This window comes from Mobula birostris, chromosome 3 (genome assembly GCF_030028105.1).
Source record: "Mobula birostris isolate sMobBir1 chromosome 3, sMobBir1.hap1, whole genome shotgun sequence".
In the NCBI taxonomy this organism is placed as follows: domain Eukaryota; kingdom Metazoa; phylum Chordata; class Chondrichthyes; order Myliobatiformes; family Myliobatidae; genus Mobula; species Mobula birostris.
In genome coordinates this window covers 13389721-13410217 of record NC_092372.1, presented here as the reverse complement: position 1 = coordinate 13410217, position 20497 = coordinate 13389721, and the positions used below count along the sequence as shown (strand labels likewise).

Here is a 20497-nt window from a genome sequence, read left to right as displayed (position 1 = left end):
GTTACAATTATATACTAGTAGTTGCACAATATTACAATTTGTACATTAGCCAAAATATACCATTCTAAATTTTAAATGATACATCATTAGATCCCATACATTCAATCTGTGGTTACTTTTCAAGGAATACAATACTGTGAAAAAGTCTTAACACGTATATATAGCTAGGGTGTCACAGTATTCTTTCATAATATTGTATTTGTCAACATAAAGCAAAGAGCAAATTAGTAAATCTGAAGGGAACAAAGGATACTGGGAATGGTGAGGGTGGAGGGCTGTGGGAGGGGTGTGGGACAGGTGGCAGGAAAGGAGTGCTGGGGTAGGGGGTGATGTGGGTCCAGACACACCCAGCCCAGAGACAGCAGGCAAGGTCATTTGATTCCAAAACTTGGTTTGTTGATAATTACATAATATATCTCTCTGGTATGTCCTGCACCCTCCCCTCTCCTTTCTTCTGTTCCCATCCATGATTCCCCTCTCCCTGCCCACTTCCCACTCTCAGTCCACAATAGAGACCCATATGAGGATCGGGTTTATCATCACTCTCACGTCTTGAAATTTGTATTTTTTGCAGCAGCAGTACAATACAATACATAAAATTACTACAGTACTGTGCAAAAGTTTTAGGCACCATATATATAATAATACTTTATTAATGCTGGGTGAGAAATTCTGTGTGTCTGTGCGTGCGTGCGTGTGTGACTAAGACTTTGGCACAGTACTGTATGTGAAAAATACTGATCAACAATGCCACAGTAAGGCAAAGTCCATTTTTATCTTAAATTTTTCAAATTTAATTAATATTCTTCTATGAAGACTGTCATTGATTGCCTTTTCATGATTTATTTATCCTTTATCCATCACACTCTTTAATGCTGAGAACATGCAGTCAGTTCCATGCACGATGACTGAAATAGACACTGGTATTGATCAGATCTGGACTGGAAAAATATGATGCAACTGCAACACGATAGATGCACTGATGATAGAAGTCATGTGTCATTAGCAAATGAGAGCAGAGTAGCTTTGATATGACTAGGATCGTTAAAAGGCTTTGGTTGTTCATGGAACCATAAGTTTATAGGAGGATAAGGTTTGGTTTTGTTATTGCGTTGTTGTCGTTGCTTGTTTTGTTCTGCTGAACATTGTGGGCATAGTATATTGGGACCAGAATGTGCAGCGACACTTGCAGGCTGTCCCTATCACATCCCTAATTTGTGTCAGTTGTTAGTGCAAACAACGTATTTCACTGTATGTTTCAGCGTACATGATATATAAATGAGTCCAATATCTAATAGGAAATGAAAAACCAACAAAGATCATCTATTGCTGAATATAACCATATAACAATTACAGCACAGAAACAGGCCATCTCGGCCCTTCTAGTCCGTGCTGAACTCTTACTCTCACCTAGTCCCACTAGTCACTACTTTAAAAATAAGTTTAAAATTTAAGATAAATACCTTGAAGGTAGTTGGTAGATAAAACTACTCCCATCTTCAGTCCAAATAACAACCTTATCAGCATCAATGAATTCACCCCCAGTCCAAGACTGGTCACCCTCACTGGATACTGAGCATAACAAGGAAAAGTCTCCTGCATCAAACACCTGGAGGATACAGCAAAGAAATATAATGATGTAATTGAGTTATATATCATTTTTTAAGAGCAAATTCCAGTGACTGGATGAAGATTTAAAATAAATTTGTGCCCACTCACTTTAACTAGAATCTTATTAAAAGTACCAAATAAAAAGCATCTAAATGACTAAGTGCTATACCTGAAATGCAATGCAGGGGACCACTTTGTCAATACCTTCACTCTGTCTGTCTCAAAAGGCTGGATTACCTGGAGGCTACCCATGTCAATTTGACTTCCCATTCCCATTGTGCCATGGCCTCCTCTACTGCCATGATGAAGCCAAACTCAGGTTGGAAAAGCAACACATATTCCCTGTGGGCATCCTCCAACCTGATGGCATAAACATTGATTTCTCTAACTGCCAATAATTTCACCCCCTTTGTTTTTCCATTCTGCAATCTTGTTACCCCTTCTCTTCTGCTCACCTGTCCATCACCTCCCTCTGGTGCCCCTCCTTCTCTTTCTCCCATGGTCCACTGTCCTCTCCGATCAGATTCTTTCTTCTTCAGCCCTTTACCTCTTCAACTTATCACCTCCCAGCTTCTCACTACACCCCCCCATCCCCCTCACCTATTACCCGCCAGTTTGTCCTCCTTCACTTCTCCACACCTTCTTATTCTGGCTTCTTCTCCCTTCTTTTCCAGTCCTGATAAAAGGTCTCGACCTAAAATGTCAACTGTTATTCCCCTCCATTGACATTGCCTGACTAGCAGAGTTCTTCAACATTGTGTGTGTGTTGCTAAATACTCTTGTGTCCTGTCTAGGTTCAGTTGTTGGCAACTTGCCTCTGAAGGGATGAGGCAATGGATTCAAGTCTTGGTTTATGTTGTCAACCAGATGTAACAGTAAATGCTAATCTCAAGATAAAATATCAATCTAAAGCTCTGTCTGTTACTCATGTTGATACAAATAACATGGCATCACTTCCAACAAGAGAGTTACAAACATAGAAATGAACACCATAGTACAGGCCCTTCCATCCACAACGTTATGCTGACTCCTTAACCTACACCACGATCAATCTAAACCTTCCTTCTAACAGAACCGTCCATGTTTCTTTCATAAGACCATGAGATCTAGGAGCAGAATTAGGCCATTTGACCATCAAGTCTGCTCCACCATTTCATCATGGCTGATCCATTTTTACTCTTAGCCCCAATCTCCTATCTCCCCCTGCCCATATCCCTTCATGCCCTGACCAGTCAAGAAACTATCAACCTTTGCCTTAAATATATATGGCCTCCACAGCTGCCTGTAGCAAAGAAATCCACAGATTTACCACTCTCTGGCTAAAGAAATTCCTCCTTATCTCCAGTCTAAAAGGACACCCCTCTATTCTGATGCCGCGTCCTCTGGTCTTAGACTCTCCCACTTTAGGAAATATCCTCTCCACATCCACATGCCTACCTAACCACCCCATCAACTTGCACTTAATCGATGGACATGAACGCCAAGATCTCTCTGTGCCTCCACGCTTTTAAGAATCCTGCCATTAACCCTGTAGTCTTCAAGTTCTACCTTCCAAAGCGAAGCAACAAGTGAAGCTATCCAGTATTTATTTCTATTAAATAAAATCACCAAAGCAGGCATCTTACCATTACCATGTTTTTGATCAAGCATACTTATGTGTAAATTAGGTGTCATATTTTATCGAGAAATTGGTAAAGACAAGGAAGACAGAATCAGATAGTGCACTAGGAAAATATATAAAAATAGGCTTCAACAGTTTTCATTGTCATGCAAAAAGGAAAAGACTAGTGAGGACATAGGTGAGTCCTTACTCTTGGAAGCAGGTGAAGTTATAATGGAAAATACAGAAACAAAGAAATTAAAACATACTCTTTATAGAAAATAGAAATAATTTCCAGAAATACAACAGAATGAAGGACTAATATTTAATTTTTAAAATAAAATGTACTAAAAATGTTTTTGAGACTGAATTCCATTTATTCCCAAGTACCTGATGATCTACAACTGGAGTTTTCAAAGGACATAGCTATAGTTAGTAATCACCTTCATAGTTCTGGGATTTAACAAAGAAAAATAATGATCGACTATCAGTGGATTTCTTAAATGTGTGTCCAGTAGAATAGACAAGGAGGAAACAATTGATGTGGTTAATGCAGTTTTTCAGGAGGCTTTCCATTAGGCCCCACATAGGAGGTTTTTATTTTAATCAGTTGAGAAGTTATCAGACAGAACGCAGCACCATCATCAGTGACCCCCACCACCCAGGATGCGCTCTCCTCTTGCTGCTGCCATCAGGAAGGTGGTACAGGAGCCTCAGGACTCACACCACCAGGTTCAGGAACAGTTACTACCCCTCAGCCATCAAGCTCTTCAACCAAAGGATACCTTCACTCAACTTCACTAGCTCTATCATTGAAATGTTCCCACAACCTATAGACTCAATTTCAAGGACTTTTTATCTCATGTTCTCAATACTTATAATTTACTTATTTATTATTATTTCTTTCTTTTTGTATTTGCACAAGTTTTTGGCTTTTTCACAGTGGTTGAACGCCAAATTTGGTGCAGTCTTTCAATTGATACCGTTACGGTTATTATTCTACTGATTTATTGAGTATGCCTGTAAGAAAATAGATCACAGGGTTGTATATAGTGACATATTTGTACTTTGATAATAAATTTACATTGAGCTTTGAAGACACATAAAAATGAAAACACAAGAGAAGGACATCAGAGGCAGAAAATAGAAGGAAAGCAATCAAGTAAAATAGCATCTTGCACATGCAATGTTTCAAAAATAAACAGAAGTAAATTTATTGAAATTTGCATTTAACATTTTGTCCCAAAACTTATTTTTATATCATAGCTGTGCTGCAAAACATCTTACCCTCCAATATTTGGAGCAAACCACCAAGAGTGATCGCTGCGTATATGTGCAAAACGAAATGCTCTGACAATTCAAACAGTAAATGGGCTTGGATTCTTCTTCAAAGACTGGTTCAGTATCCTATAAATGAGAATTAAAGAAAAACATTTTTGTACTGATCACTGGTTAAAATCAATTTAAAAATAACACATTGCAAATTAATTATAAGTAAACAGCAAAAGGCATGGAAGTTCAATAATTAAAGCTAAGACAACAAAAATACTGTTAGTGTACATCAGAAAAGGCCTCAATGATTTGATGGTTAAGAGAATACATAGTAAATTTAGTACCAAATTTAAAGCAACCTAAAGTACCAATTAAGACTCATGAACTTTTCTCAACATCTTATGCCCTCTGATTTTGTTGGCTTCATAGCACTTCATAGCACTTTTGCCTAAGTTGAAATGCTGTGAGTTCAAAGTCTTCTTAAGACTTCAGCGATCTACCAGTGTTGAGATTTCAGTGCTGTCTGAGGTATTTTAGATCTTTCAAAGTTTTAACTTTGAAAGTACAGTACATCAATCTGCAAACAGATTCACAAAGTACTATGCAGAAAGTACCCCTAGAGATTAAACTAAAATTTCTCTCAATCATTACATTTTAAAATAAAGAATGCTGTGGATAAGATCTTGGCAATTACATTTGAAATAAACCGAGTGTACAAAAGGATAGTGTATAATCATCTAAGCCACTGATGTGTGAGGATGTCTTCAATTGCCACTTATGGCAATGTACACCACATGTGAAGGACTCATGTTCAGACACAAAATTAAACAATCTATCTTCACCAGTCAGGCATCTCATATCCATCCTCTTCCTACTGATGAAACCACATCAGGAAATCATTTCTCACTATTTAGTTTCTCAAATTTTTCTGTAATTTTGATTACTTGTGTTAGAAATAGTCTTAATCAACTGTAAATACAATTTTGTTTTCCAATCAGCCGAGACTTGAGCACCTGATTTGTAGGGAAAGGTTGATTAGTTTAGGGCTTTATTCTCTGAAGACTAGGAGAATGAGGGGAGATTTGTCAGAGGTATACAAAATTATGAGAGGTGGAGATACATCTTTACCAAAGAAGTGTAAGACACTCCTTCCCTCCATTAGCCTACAGGTCACCCTTGGACTAGGTGTAACACTTGCTTAACCACCCCCCCCACCCCCAATCAGGGTCATGTGAAGCCATGGGAGCAGGTGGTGGATGGTCGTATAAGCAGATGGTGCATATCACAAGTACTAGTTATGCGACCACTGATGCAAGGCAGACAATCTCTGAAGAGTATGGATAATGGCTGGTGTCACCCGTATAGTAAGGAGGCACCAGAAGGCACCACTTCTGTAGAAAAATTTGCCAAGAGGAATCACGGTCATGAGACAATGATTGCCTACGTCTTACAACACGGTAAACGATGATAATAGATAGGGTAAATGCTAACAGATATTTTCTACTGAGGTTGGGTGAGACTAGAACTAGAAGCCATAGGATAAGAGTAAAAAATGAAATATTTAAGCAGAACATGAAGGGGAACTTTTTCATTCAGAGAGAAGTGCAGGTATCGGATGAGCTATTAGGGGTGTTGGTATATGTGAGTTCAATTTCAACAAATGAGACAAGTTTGGATAGCTACATGGACGGGAGGGGTATGGAGAGCTATGGTCCAGGTACAGATCGATAGGAGTAGCAGAATCACAGTTTGGCACAGACAAGATGGTCTGACATGCCTGTTTCTGTGCTGTAGTGCCTTATGACTCTGTGACCTACAACCTCATATCCTTGACATCATTTTAGTGGATTTATGCCAAATTAATTCAACAGAAAAGGGACAAGATGTTCCTGTTTTGTTTTTATTTTGCCAATTACCTTACATATGTGTCATCTATGGTTACTCATCTGACAAAGGAAAATATTTCTCTTCATATACCTCATTGAAACCTCTCACACTTAGCACATCTTTATCACCTTAACCTCTGTTCAAAAAAGACAATTCTAACTTCTATACGGCATGATATTCCTCAGCAGCATACACAAAATACTGGAGGAACACAGCAGGTCAGGCAGTATCTATGGAAATGAACAAACAGCCTGACCTGCTGAATTTTTCCAGCATTTTGTGTATCTTGCTTTGGATTTCCAGCATCTGTAGAATTTCTTGTGCTTGTGAAATTCCTAATCCCTGGCATCAATTTTATTTTTCCAAGAAATATACTGTGACAAGATGATGATGTTACAGTGTCTTATCATTCAGTTTGCTCACAAGGCTGGAGACCAAAATCAAACATTAAATTCCATCGCATGCAAATATCATAACAACAGCATACAACATAATACACAAAGCATTGGGAGATTAAGTTACAAGCAACCTTGTGGTGAGCCATCAGGGAAAAGCGGTAACAAATATTAAAAAACACTGAATAAAAGCAAATTGGATTCTCAAACAAAACACGTGTAATTGAAAACTCAAAAATGATTTATTATACATAAGCTTAAGGTTAGGAACCAAAAAATTAACAGTCCAGACTATGTGTTTTCAGAAATCAGTCGGAACCTGAAGGCTCAACCTGCATTGACATTACAATACCTCATGACAGCCACAAGCCATTCTGGTATAGATCAAATACGAAACTTCTGATCTAATCAGAACTTGAAAATTTGCTTTAGTTTACAGAACTATTCCATTGAAATCCTTGAAATCATACCTGCAGCCGACTAATTTCAGCAGTAATAATCCACACCTTTAAGATTCCAGTTACTGAAACTCCAATCACCGTGTCCTCTGAGAGAAGAAAATAACAAAATGACAATTAAGTGCTACACAATTATCAAATTAATAATGAGAACATTAGCATAGTGATGCAACTGAATGAACAATTAAGAGCCACATTCATTCATAAACTTGAATCTTTATTTGCTATATTTTGCACAAATATATCTATCTTGACAGCAGTGTTCAAAAAGCAATCTATTGACAAATCAGTTCAAAGTTCAAGTTAATTTATTATCAAAGTACATATATGTCACCAGATACTACCCTGATATTAATTTTCTTGCAGGCATTCACAGTAAATACAAAGAAACACAACAGAATCAATGAAACACTACATACAGCAAAAATGGACAACCGCCATGTTGAAACGACAACAAATTGTGCAAATACAGAAAAGAAAAATTAATTAATTAATTAACTGTGACCATGAGTTGTAGAGTCCTTGAAAGGAAGCCCATAGGTTGTGGAATCAGTTCAGTGTTGAGATGTGTGAAGTTGTCTACTCTGGTTCAAGAGCCTGATGACTGAGGTGTAATAACTGTTCTAGCTAGTGGTCTGCCTGTACTTCCTTCCTGGTGGCAGCAGTGAGAAGACAGCATGACCTGGATGATGGGGGTGCTTGATGATGGAAGCTGCTTTCCTGCAACAGCACTCCTTGTAGATGTGCACAATGGTGGGGAGGGCTTTACCTGTGATGGACTGGGCTTTTTGTAGGCTTTTTCGTTCAAGGCTTTTTCCATACCATGCTGTAAAGCAAGCTTGGTTGTTAATGAACTGATTTCATACAAAAAATTAGCTAAGATACTGAAATCAGGTAAACGAAAAAGAGTTGTGTTTAATGTGCAAGGTAAATCATAAATTTAGCAACCAGTGCACGCACCTTACGCAATGTGGAACTCAAAAATTATGACCATTATAGAGGTTCAAAATCAACAGCAACAGCAGAAAACTAAGCAAATTTTAATATTTTACTTTTAATCATATGAAGACAACATATAAAATGGACTGGAGGGAAAAAAGAATGAATTCCTCACCTTGTGTTCTCAGTGAACGTATAATACTCAGTGAACTAATCCAATCAGGAGAAATCTTGGACACCAAAGAATAAAGGACCTCCAGACTTGTGGCGTCAACAACAAGGATTTCTGGATAATGTCCATAGCAAAGCAGTCTTCCTTCACGTTGAGCTCCAACGTTGAACTGGTAAAACTAATTTTTTTAAAATACACAAACACATCAGCAAAATTTAAACTTACACTCCCACTGCTTTTTAAGAAAAAACTCTATCTACGTCTTCATACATAGTAGTAGTAGTAGTAGTAGTAGTAGTAGTCATACTTTATTGATCCCGGGGGAAATTAGTTAAATCAAATCTTATCCAATTATTGTGCAACTCTAAATAAGTTATATAACCAGATTTACACCCTCTGCCATACAGTGGTGCAGGCCTATATTTTTGAATCACTATTCACAATTCTAATTTCTGGAATTTACATCTCAAACTGCTCATATATTCTTCTCCATCCCCCACTTCCTCCCTTCTCCACACTTTAAAGGCTCTGTCAAAACTAACAAGTAGTCCCCTCCACCATTTCCATTCTTTCAAACTATGCCACTATGTCTCAAATCTGGTTGTAATTCATATTCTGCCAGTTAAACATGAGGAAAAGAAGAAATGGTGGATTTTCATCATTGACTCCATAACTACATAATAAATTAAACTATTGATTGTCTCAAATTAAACTGGATTGCAGACCAGTGTTCATTTGACCACCTTCTCCCCATACACTCCTCTTCCCTGGAAATGTCAAACCTGAAACTGCCATTGTGAATAGTTTTGTGCCTCATATTTAATAAAAGGATGGAGAGAGTCCGGAAGAGATTGATGAGAATGATCTCAGGAATGAAAGAGTTAATGAATAAGGAGCATTTGATGGCTCTGGGCCTGTACTCACTGGAGATTAAATGGTTGAAGGGGAATCTCACTGAAGCCTATCAAATATTGAAATACCTTCATAGAGTGGATGTGGAGAGGGCGTTTCCTATAGCTGGTAAGTCTAGGACCAGACTGCATAGCCTCAAAATAGAAGGATGTTCCCTTAGAACAGATGAGGAGCAATTTCTTTTGGCAAATGGTGGTGAATCTGTGGAATTCATTGCTACAGACTACTGTGAGGCCAAGACATTGGGTATATTTAAAGTAGAGTTTGATGGATTCTTGATTAGTAAGGGTGTCTAAAGGCTACGGGGAGAAGGCAGGAGAATGGGTTTGAAAAGGAAAATAAATATGCCATAATGGAATGGTGGAGCAGACTCGGGGTCTAATTCTGCTCCTATGTATGGTCTTATGGTCTAAATCCACATCTTTTTGATTTGCTGTTGAATGCATCCGTTTGTCTATTCAAAGCTCAACTAGTCAGCTATTTCAATGTTGCACTAACCTGGCTTCCCATCTTGCCCACACATGCCCTATTACACAAATCCGACTTCCTTATATGTGAATAAGACGATACTGAATTTTAAATCAATTGATGCATTTACAATTGTAACATCACATCTCATAATAATCAAATACTCAGATGATCTATACAAATATGATAAAATTATGTAAAAATTAATACATCAACATCCTCAAGTAACTTATGTGTCTTTTCCCCAAATCTGAAATCAGAATAATACCATTTTTTTGCATCACAGGAAAGCAATGGAAAGTTCATAACACAAACTGGACACAGTTTCTGCATATTCACAAGACCATAAGATAATGGAGAAGAATTAGGCCATTCGTCCATTGAGTCTGCTCTACTACTCAGTCATGGCTGATCCTTTTTTTCCCCTGTTCTTAGTCACACTCCCTGGCCTTCTCCCCATAACCTTTGATGCTGTGTCCAATCAAGAACCTCTCAAGCTCTGCCTTAAATACACCCAATGACCTGGCCTCCACAGCTGCCTGTGGTAACAAATTCTACAAATTCACCACCCATTGGCTAAAGAAATTTCTCTGCACCCGGTTTTAAATGGATGACCCGCTATCCTGAGACTGTGCCCTTTTGTCTGAGACTCCCACACCATGGGAAACATCCTTTACACATCTACTCTATCTTGGCCTTTCAACATTCAAAAGGTTTCAATGATCCTTGTAAATCGCAGTGAGTACAAATTCAGAGCACTCAAACGTTCCTTGTGTGATAACCCTTTCATTCCAGGAATCATCCTTACGAACTTACTCAGAACCGTCTCCAATGCCAGCGCATGTTTTCTTAGATGAGAAGTCAAGAACTGTTCACAGTACTCAAGGTGAAGCCTCACCAATGCCTTATAAAGCCTCAGCATCACATCCCTACTCTTGTGTTCTAGACCTCTTGAAATGAATGCTAACATTGTATTTGCCTTCCCTACCATTGACTCAACCTGAAAGTTAACCTTTAGGGTGTTCTGCACAAGGACTCCCAAGTCTATTTCCATCTCAGATTCTTGGATTTTCTCCCCATTTAGAAAATAGTCTACATATTTATTTCTACAACCATAGTGCATGAATAAGCATTTTCCAACATTGAATTTCATTTGCCTCTTCCTTACACATTTCCTATTCCGTCCAAGTCCTTCTGCAGCCTACCTGTTTCCTCAACACTATCTGCACTTCCATCAGTCTTGGTATCATCTCCAAACTTGGCAACAGAGTCATCTATTCCAGCATTCAAATAATTGATATACAGCATAAAAAGTGACCCCAATGTCAACCCCTGTGGAACACCACTAGACACTGGCAGCCAACCAGAACAGGACTCTTTTATTCCCACTCACTGTCTCCTACCAATCATCCAATGCTCTAACCATGCCAGTAACTTCCCTGTAATACCATGGACGGTTAACTTGGTAAGCAGCCTCATGTGTGGCACCTTGTCAAAGGCCTTCTGAAGGTCCAAATACACAACATCCACTGTTTTGGCCCACCTTGTACTGTGTCACCAAGTACTCCAAAACCACATCCTTAACAATTGACTCCAATGTCTTCCCAACCACTGACGTCAAGCTAACTGGTCTATCATTTTCTTTCTGCCGCCTTCCTCCTTTCTTAAAGAGTGGAGTGACATTTAGCATGTTGCCACATGAGTGAAAAATTGCAAAGTCCAATGATTTTTGAAAGATCATTCCTAATGCCTCCACCATCTCTACCACTATATCTTTGAGAACCATAGGGTGCAGTTCATCTTGTCCGGGTGACTTATGTACCATAAGGTCTTTCAGATTTTTGAGCACCTTCTCTCTTGTAGTAGTAACTGCACTCACTTCTCTTCTCTCACACCCTTCAACATCTGGCACACTGTTAGTATCTTCCACAGTAAAGACTGATGGAAAATACTCATTTAGTTCACTTACCATCTCCTTGTCCGCCATTATTAATTCTCCAGCCTCATTTTTCTAGCAGTCCTATATCCACTCTCATCTCTTTTTTGTTACACAATTGAAAAAGCTTGTACTATCCACTTTGATATTGTTTGCTAGCTTGTTGCATATTTCACCTTTTCCATGCTAATGATTCTTTTAGTTGCTCTCTCTAGGCGTTTAAAAGATTTCCGATCCTCTATCTTTCCACTAATTTTTGCTTTGTTGTATGCCCTCTCGTTTGCTTTTACATTAGCTTTGACTTCCCTTGTGAGCCACAGTTGCACTATTTTGTCATTTGAGTATTTCTCTGTTTTTGGAATACATCTAGCCTGTAACTTCCTGATCTTTCCTAGAAACTGACGCCATTGCTGCTCTGCTGTCATCCCTGCCAGCATCTCCTTCCAATTTACTTTGGCCAACTCCTCTCTCATATCTCTGTAATTTCATTTAATCTGCTGAAATACTGCTACATCAGACTTTACTTTCTCCCTATCAAATTTCAAGTTGAACTCAATCATATTGTGATCACTGTCTTGGTTCTTTTACCTTAAGCTCCCCAATTACCTCCAGTTAATTACATAACATCCAATCCAGTATATCTGATTCCCTAATAGGCCCAACAACAAACTGCTCTAAAAAGCCATCTTGTTGGTATTCAACAAACTCACTCTCTTGAGATCTATTACCATCAACATTTTCTCAATCAACCTGCATGTTACAATCTCCTACATGTTCAAAATGTTAAAAGGCCAATATCATATCAATATCAATATCAGTCGAGGTCAGGTGACCAAACATTTTGAAAAGCTCAAACAGATAAATAGAGGGATAGCTCAAGCGAAGCGGCCAGTGGAAAGCAGCCAGAGCGTGAGTGGGCCAGTGAAGGAGTGGAGCTTTGAGGCTTTGACTCGAGAGGCTTCGACGAGAAGAGGTGGAGGACAAGCTAGTTCGCAGTCAGTTTTTACAATGTCCCCTGAAGCGGTGATGTGCCTCTCATGTGAGATGTGGCAGTCTTGGGGGAATGCCCCTCTCCCGCAGAGTCACATCTGCAAGAAGTGCATACGGCTGGGCGATCTGGAAGACCGTGTAAGCAATCTGGAGCAGCAGCTGGATGAACTTTGACTCATAAGGGAGAATGAGGCAGTCATAGATGAGAGCTACAGGCAGGTAGTCACATCTAGGCTGTCAGAAGCAGGTCGTTGGGTGACAGTCAGAGGGGGGGAAACGAAGGTGAACAGACAGGTAGTGCAGAGCACCCCTGTAGCCATTCCCCTGAATAATAAGTTTACCGTCCTGGATACTGTTGGCGGGGACGACCGACCAGGTGTGAGCCACGGTGGCAGGGCCTCCGGCACTGAGTCTGACCCTGTGGTGCAGAAGGGTGGGACGGAGAAGAGGAGAGCTGTCGTCATTGGAGACTCTATAGTCAGGGGAGCAGACAGGAGATTTTGTGGACGTGAGAAGGACACCCGCATGGTTTGTTGCCTCCCGGGTGCCAGGGTCCGGGATATCTCTGACCGGGTGCACGACATCCTGGTACGAGAGGGAAAGCAACTAGAAGTCGTGATACATGTTGGGACCAACGACATAGGCAGGAAGAGGGATGGGGTCCTGAAGTGAGAGTTTCGGGAATTAGGCAGAAGGCTGAAGAACAAGACCTCAAGGGTGACGTTCTCAGGATTGCTGCCAGTGCTACGTGACAGAGATGGTAAGAATTGGAGGAGATGGCAGTTGAATGTGTGGCTGAGGAGTTGGTGCAGGGAGCAGGGTTTTAGATTTTTAGATCATTGGGATCTCTCCTGGGGAAGGTGGGACCTGTACAGATTGGATGGGTTGCACCTGAACTCGAGGGGGAGCCATACCCTTGCAGGTAGGTTTGCTAGCATGGTTTGGGAGGGTTTAAACTAATTTGCGAGGGGGTTGGGACCCAGAGCGATAGAGCAGTGAAAGAAGTGCATGGAGTAAAGCCAGATCTAACATACAGAGAGGCTTTGAGGAAAGAGAAGCAGAATAAACGGTGCAAAGACAGTAAGGTAGAAGGGCTGAAATGTGTGTACCTCAATGCAAGAAGCATCAGGAACAAAGGTGATGAACTGAGGGCTTGGATACATACATGGAATTATGATGTAGTGGCCATTACAGAGACTTGGCTGGCACCAGGGCAGGAATGGATTCTCAATATTCCTGGATTTCCGTGCTTTAAAAGGGATAGAGAAGGCAGAAAAAGGGATAGAGAAGGCGGAAAAAGGGGGGGAGGGGTGGCATTACTGGTCAGGGATACTATTACAGCTACAGAAAGGGTGGGTAATGTAGCAGGATCCTCTTTTGAGTCAATATGGGTGGAAGTCAGGAACAGGAAGGGAGCAGTTACTCTATTGGGGGTATTCTATAGGCCCCCTGGTAGCAGCAGAGATACAAAGGAGCAGATTGGGAGGCAGATTTGGAAAGGTGCAAAAATAACAGGGTTGTTATCATGGGTGACTTTAACTTCCCTAATATTGATTGGCACCTGATTAGTTCCAAGGGTTTAGATGGGCCAGAATTTGTTAAGTGTGTCCAGGATGGATTCCTGTCACAGTATGTGGACAGGCCGACCGGGGGAATGCCATACTAGATCTAGTACTAGGTAATGAACCGGGTCAGGTCACAGATCTCTCAGTGGGTGAGCATCTGGGGGACAGTGACCACCGCTCCCTGGCCTTTATAATTGTCATGGAAAAGGATAGAATCAAAGAGGACAGGAAAATTTTTAATTGGGGAAAGGCAAATTATGAGGCTATAAGGCTAGAACTTGCGGGTGTGAATTGGGATGATGTTTTTGCAGGGAAATGTACTATGGACATGTGGTCGATGTTTAGAGATCTCTTGCGGGATGTAAGGGATAAATTTGTCCCGGTGAGGAAGATATAGAATGGTAGGGTAAAGGAACCATGGGTGACAAGTGAGGTGGAAAGTCTGGTCAGGAGGAAGAAGGCAGCATACATGAGGTTTAGGAAGCAAGGATCAGCTGGGTCTATTGAGGAATATAGGGAAGCAAGAAAGGAGCTTAAGAAGGGGCTGAGAAGAGCAAGAAGGGGGCATGAGAGGGCCTTGGCGAGTAGGGTAAAGGAAAACCCCAAGGCATTCTTCAATTATGTGAAGAAAAAAAGGATGACAGGAGTGAAGGTAGGACCGATTAGAGATAAAGGAGGGAAGATGTGACTGGAGGCTGTGGAAGTGAGCGAGGTCCTCAATGAATACTTCTCTTCAGTATTCACCAATGAGAGGGAACTTGATGATGGTGAGGACAATATGAGTGAGGTTGATGTTCTGGAGCATGCTGATATTAAGGGAGAGGAGGTGTTGGAGTTGTTAAAATACATTAGGACAGATAAGTCCCCGAGTCCTGACGGAATATTCCCCAGGCTGCTCCACGAGGCGAGAGAAGAGATTGCTGAGCCTCTGGCTAGGATCTTTATGTCCTTGTTGTCCACGGGAATGGTACCGGAAGATTGGAGGGAGGCGAATGTTGTTCCCTTGTTCAAAAAAGGTAGTAGGGATAGTCCGGGTAATTATAGACCAGTGAGCCTTACGTCTGTGGTGGGAAAGCTGTTGGAAAAGATTCTTAGAGATAGGATCTATAGGCATTTAGAGAATCATGGTCTGATCAGGGACAGTCAGCATGGCTTTGTGAAGGGCAGATCGTGTCTAACAAGCCTGATAGAGTTCTTTGAGGAGGTGACCAGGCATATAGATGAGGGTAGTGCAGTGGATGTGATCTATATGGATTTCAGTAAGGCATTTGACAAGGTTCCACACGGTAGGCTTATTCAGAAAGTTAGAAGGCATGGGATCCAGGGAAGTTTGGCCTGGTGGATTCAGAATTGGCTTGCCTGCAGAAGGCAGAAGGTGGTGGTGGAGGGAGTACATTCAGATTGGAGGATTGTGACTAGTGGTGTCCCACAAGGATCGGTTCTGGGACCTCTACTTTTCGTGATTTTTATTAACGACCTGGATGTGGGGGTAGAAGGGTGGGTTGGCAAGTTTGCAGATGACACAAAGGTTGGTGGTGTTGTAGATAGTGTAGAGGATTGTCAAAGATTGCAGAGAGACATTGATAGGATGCAGAAGTGGGCTGAGAAGTGGCAGATGGAGTTCAACCCGGAGAAGTGTGAGGTGGTACACTTTGGAAGGACAAACTCCAAGACAGAGTACAAAGTAAATGGCAGGATACTTGGTAGTGTGGAGAAGCAGAGGGATCTCGGGGTACATGTCCACAGATCCCTGAAAGTTGCCTCACAGGTGGATAGGGTAGTTAAGAAAGCTTATGGGGTGTTAGCTTTCATAAGTCGAGGGATCGAGTTTAAGAGTCGCGATGTAATGATGCAGCTCTATAAAACTCTGGTTAGGCCACACTTGGAGTACTGTGTCCAGTTCTGGTCGCCTCACTATAGGAAGGATGTGAAAGCATTGGAAAGGGTACAGAGGAGACTTACCAGGATGCTGCCTGGTTTAGAAAGTATGCATTATGATCAGAGATTAAGGGAGCTAGGGCTTTACTCTTTGGAGAGAAGGAGGATGAGAGGAGACATGATAGAGGTGTACTAGATAATAAGAGGAATAGATAGAGTGGATAGCCAGCGCCTCTTCCCCAAGGCACCACTGCTCAATACAAGAAGGCATGGCTTTAAGGTAAGGGGTGGGAAGTTCAAGGGGGATATTAGAGGAAGGTTTTTTACTCAGAGAGTGGTTGGTGCGTGGAATGCACTGCCTGAGTCAGTGGTGGAGGCAGATACACTAATGAAGTTTAAGAGACTACTAGACAGGTATATGGAGGAATCTAAGGTGGGGGCTTATATGGGAGGCAGGGTTTGAGGGTCGGCACAACATTGTGGGCCGAAGGGCCTGTCCTGTGCTGTACTATTCTATGACAATGCCCATTGTAATCTGTGGTCCACATCCTGGCTATTGTTGGGAGACCTGTATATAACTACCATTAAGGTCTTTTTACCCCTGCAGTGTCTTTAACTCAACCACAAGGATTCAACATCTTCTGATCCTACGTCACATCTTCCTACTGATTTGATGGAATTCTTTATCAGCAGAGCCATGCCACCCCCTCTGCTTACCCTCCTATCCCTCTGATACACTATGTAACCTCGGACATTCAGCTCCCAACTACAACCACCCTTCAGCCATGATTCAGTGATGGCCACAGCATCTTACCCGACAATCTGTAATAATGCAACAAGACCATCCACTGCATGTATTAAGGTTTAACACTGAGTACTGTATTTGCTACCCTTTTTGATTTTGCATCCCTAATGCACTGATACTTACCCTGCTGTCTACATTTGTGTCCTGTCATATGCCTACCCTTCCTGACAGTCTGACTACACACTATCTTTGCTTTTATAGCCATCCATGTTATCCTGAGTCCCTTCACTCCAGTTCCCACCCACCTGCAAAATTAGTTTAAAACCCCCCAGCAACAGCGCTACCAAACACAATAGTATTTATCCTCCTCGGATTCAGGTTCAACCCGTCACTTTTGTGCAGGTCATACCTTCCCCAGAAGAGTTCCCAATTATCCAAGAACCTGAAGCCCTACCCCCTGCACCAGCTTCTCAGCCACGCATTTATCTGTCAAATCATCCTGTTTCTACCCTCACTGGCGCATGACACAGAAATTACTACCCTGGAGGTCCTGCTTCTCAGCTCTCTAAATTCTCTTTTCAAGACTTCTTTGCCTTTCTTTCCTATGTCATTGGTACTAAGGCATCTGGCTGTTCTCCCTCCCTCTCCAAAATGCTGTGGACTCGATCCGAGACATCCTTGATCTTGGCACCTGCGAGGCAACATACCATCTGGGTGTCCTGCCATGTCCACAGAATCTCCCGTCTGTTCCCCTGACTATCGAGTCTCCTAATCACTACTGCTCCCCTCTTCTCCCTCTTTTCCTTCTGCACCACAGACCCATGGTCAGTGCCAGTAACTTAGTCTCCATGGCATTCCATTGGGAGGTCATTACACAACAGTATCCAAGACATTATAATTATTATTGAGGGGAATGGCCACAGGGGTGCTCTGCGCTAACTTCTTAATTACTCTTACATTTCTCCCAACAGTCACTCAGCCGCTTGCCTCCTGAAACTTAGGGCTGAGTCCTTCCCTGTAACTCTGATCGATATTCTCCTCACTCTCCCATACAAACCAGGAAAGAAATTCAAGAATTCTTTTAGTTAAATATTTACCAGAATGCCAACAATTTACACATTACTCACTTGTATACCGGTATGAGTGCATGCCAATTTAGTAAATTCTATACATCGCCCGTCACTCACATCCCAAAGACACATCTCTCTGCAAAAAAAAAAGTTTTATATGAACAATGTGATAATAAGGTGGTGTTACTAATTTAGTTAAACAAATCTTAAGACCATAAAGCCATAAGTTATAGGCATAGAATTAGGCTATTCAGCCCAAATTTGCTCCATCATTCCATCATGACTGATTTATTATCTCTCTCAACCCATTCTCCCGCCTTCATCTCGTAACTTTTGATGCCCTTATTAATCAAGAACCTATCAACCCCTACTTTAAAAATATCCAGTGACAGGCCTCCACAGCCGTGTGTGGCAATGAATTCCACAGATTCACCACGTTCTAGCTGAAGAAATTTCTCCTCATCTCTGTTCTAAAAGTATGTCCTTGTATTCTCCATGCCCACTCATTCTAGGCCATTCAATGGGTTTCAATGAGATTAATGTTAGTAGATTGAAGAAATAAATTGTCCCGTGAATGGGTTAAGGTTAGTTCAGGGTTGTTGGGGGTTTCTGGGTGGTGCGGCTGGAAGTGCCAGGAAGACCTATTCTGCTCTGTATTTCTAAATAAGCCAACCCTATGATCCTGTCATGGCAGATGGAAATGGATAAGGCCAGCCAACAGGGATCTGGTGAAGCTGTATAGGTTAATCCCCTGTATAGTGGATACAATGGTTTACAGAAACATTGATAAATTTACAGAAACTTTGGATGATGAAGAAGGAAGGTCATCAGTGGCCTATGCTCCACTGGGAGCTAAGGGCCCAAGACGATGATTTCTAAGTAAATCATGTTCGACACAATATTGGTAAATAGGTTGGTATACACCATCAGGATGGATGCAGAAAGTGATACCAATCAATCAGCAACATTGATTTGTATTAGTGAGCTCTCTTACTGGATTTTAAAATAGCCATTGTGCTCTGTGCTCTGGAACCTTACAGGGATGATTCAGGTAATGAAAACAGAGCCAATCATGGTTTTCCCTGCTTGGTGGAAAATTATTAGCAAGGCTTCAAGGAAAGAGCAGGGAAATAGGTACTGAACAAACTGCTCTACAATAAGCCGGCATGAACTGGGCTAAATGGCTTCCTAATGCACTGTCATGTCTTTACAATTACAAACTTTAAAACTTCGGCTGTATTACTTTGGAATTTCTTTCTCCAAGCAAAACAACCTCAGTTTCAATTCCTGAAATCCAAAATCACTTTGATTGTTCGTCCGTTCTCTGAAGGTGAAAAATATTGCAGCTCAGTGGTTAGCATAACACTTTTGCAGTGCCATGCAATTACCAATCAGGGTTCAATACCTGTCACTGTCTATAAGGAGTTTGTACATTAATCCCATGACCGCGTGGGTTTTCTCCCACATTCCAAAGGCATATGGTTAGGGTTAGTGAGTTGTGGGCATACTATATTGGCAACAGAAACATGGCAACACTTCTGATTTGCTGAGAATAAACTTCACTGACTTGATTTGAAGCAAACAGTGCACTTCACTGTGTTTCAATGTACATGGGATAAATGAAGCAAATTTGTCGTTCTTTCACTTAAAACTACCTCATCTCAATATAGATTTTGACAACATTTTCTAGAAATACAAGCTCTATTAAACTAAAACATTTCAAACCTGCTTTTCCTCCAAACCCAAGTCATGGCTCTATACAGACTTGTTTGCTTTGAGCACAATCAAAATTAGGGTTTCTCTTCTTTTTAAGTTCCCCTTGTAATGTCTGGCATCAAACTTGGATTTCTTTCATCATGAAGTACTCCCAAATCAAAATTTAAAACAGTATTTAAAACTGGTAGTGCCTTTAAATTGCTATTATACAGTGCCTTGAAAACGTATTCGGCCCTCCACAATTATTTTCACGTTTTACTGTCTCATTTTCTAAATTTAAGATATATTGAAGTAAGATTTTTTGACCTAATCTACAAAACATCTTGCATCAGGTCAAATCAAAAGAAAAGTTCCAAAACGGGTCAACAATTTACCAAAATTAAAAACCAACATGCTGAGGTTGAAAAAGTATTCATCCCCTTTGTAATCACTAAGCCAACTTTCCTCATTTGCAATACTGTATATTACCTTACCAACTCACCTAACTTGTTGAAGCAGAAACCTGAAGGATTACTGTTTTCAATGAATTCATAAGAATAAATAAGAAGGGAGGAGAAGATGGCGCGCGACGCAGCTCGCAGCGGCCACTCCGGTGGTGATGTCTATTATTTGTCAAGTAGGGTGCCGTGCACAATCCTGATTTGATGGAGATGGACGTGAGAGCATGGAGGAAGATCTGGTGAAACTTCTGAAATGCCTGCTTCGCTGCTGCTGCTACTGTGTGGTCCGGAATCTCCAGAGGGGAAGCCCCCGAGTCCTCGGCTTTGCTTGTTGATCAGCGGTCAGGGCGGAGTTGAAGCACTCGGCAGAGGATGGTGCTCGGAGAGGCTGTGTCGGAGGGGCTGATCGGAGGCTCGAAGTTTTTGGATGGACTCAGAGTCCG

General features: G+C 41.2%; 1 protein-coding gene across 4 annotated transcripts in view; it reads right to left on the bottom strand.

Moving 5' to 3' along the window:
• LOC140194900 (WD repeat-containing protein 7) overlaps positions 1-20497 on the bottom strand; it is a 619189-nt gene that overhangs the window by 551724 nt on the left and 46968 nt on the right. For all 4 annotated transcript variants that reach the window (XM_072252235.1, XM_072252236.1, XM_072252237.1 and 1 more), the window contains exons 5-9: positions 17956-18034; positions 8338-8512; positions 7236-7312; positions 4499-4618; positions 1464-1609 (exon numbers count right to left, since the gene is read on the bottom strand). In XM_072252235.1, coding sequence (XP_072108336.1) covers positions 1464-1609; positions 4499-4618; positions 7236-7312; positions 8338-8512; positions 17956-18034 — 597 coding nt within the window. The remainder of the gene's footprint in view (positions 1-1463; positions 1610-4498; positions 4619-7235; positions 7313-8337; positions 8513-17955; positions 18035-20497) is intronic.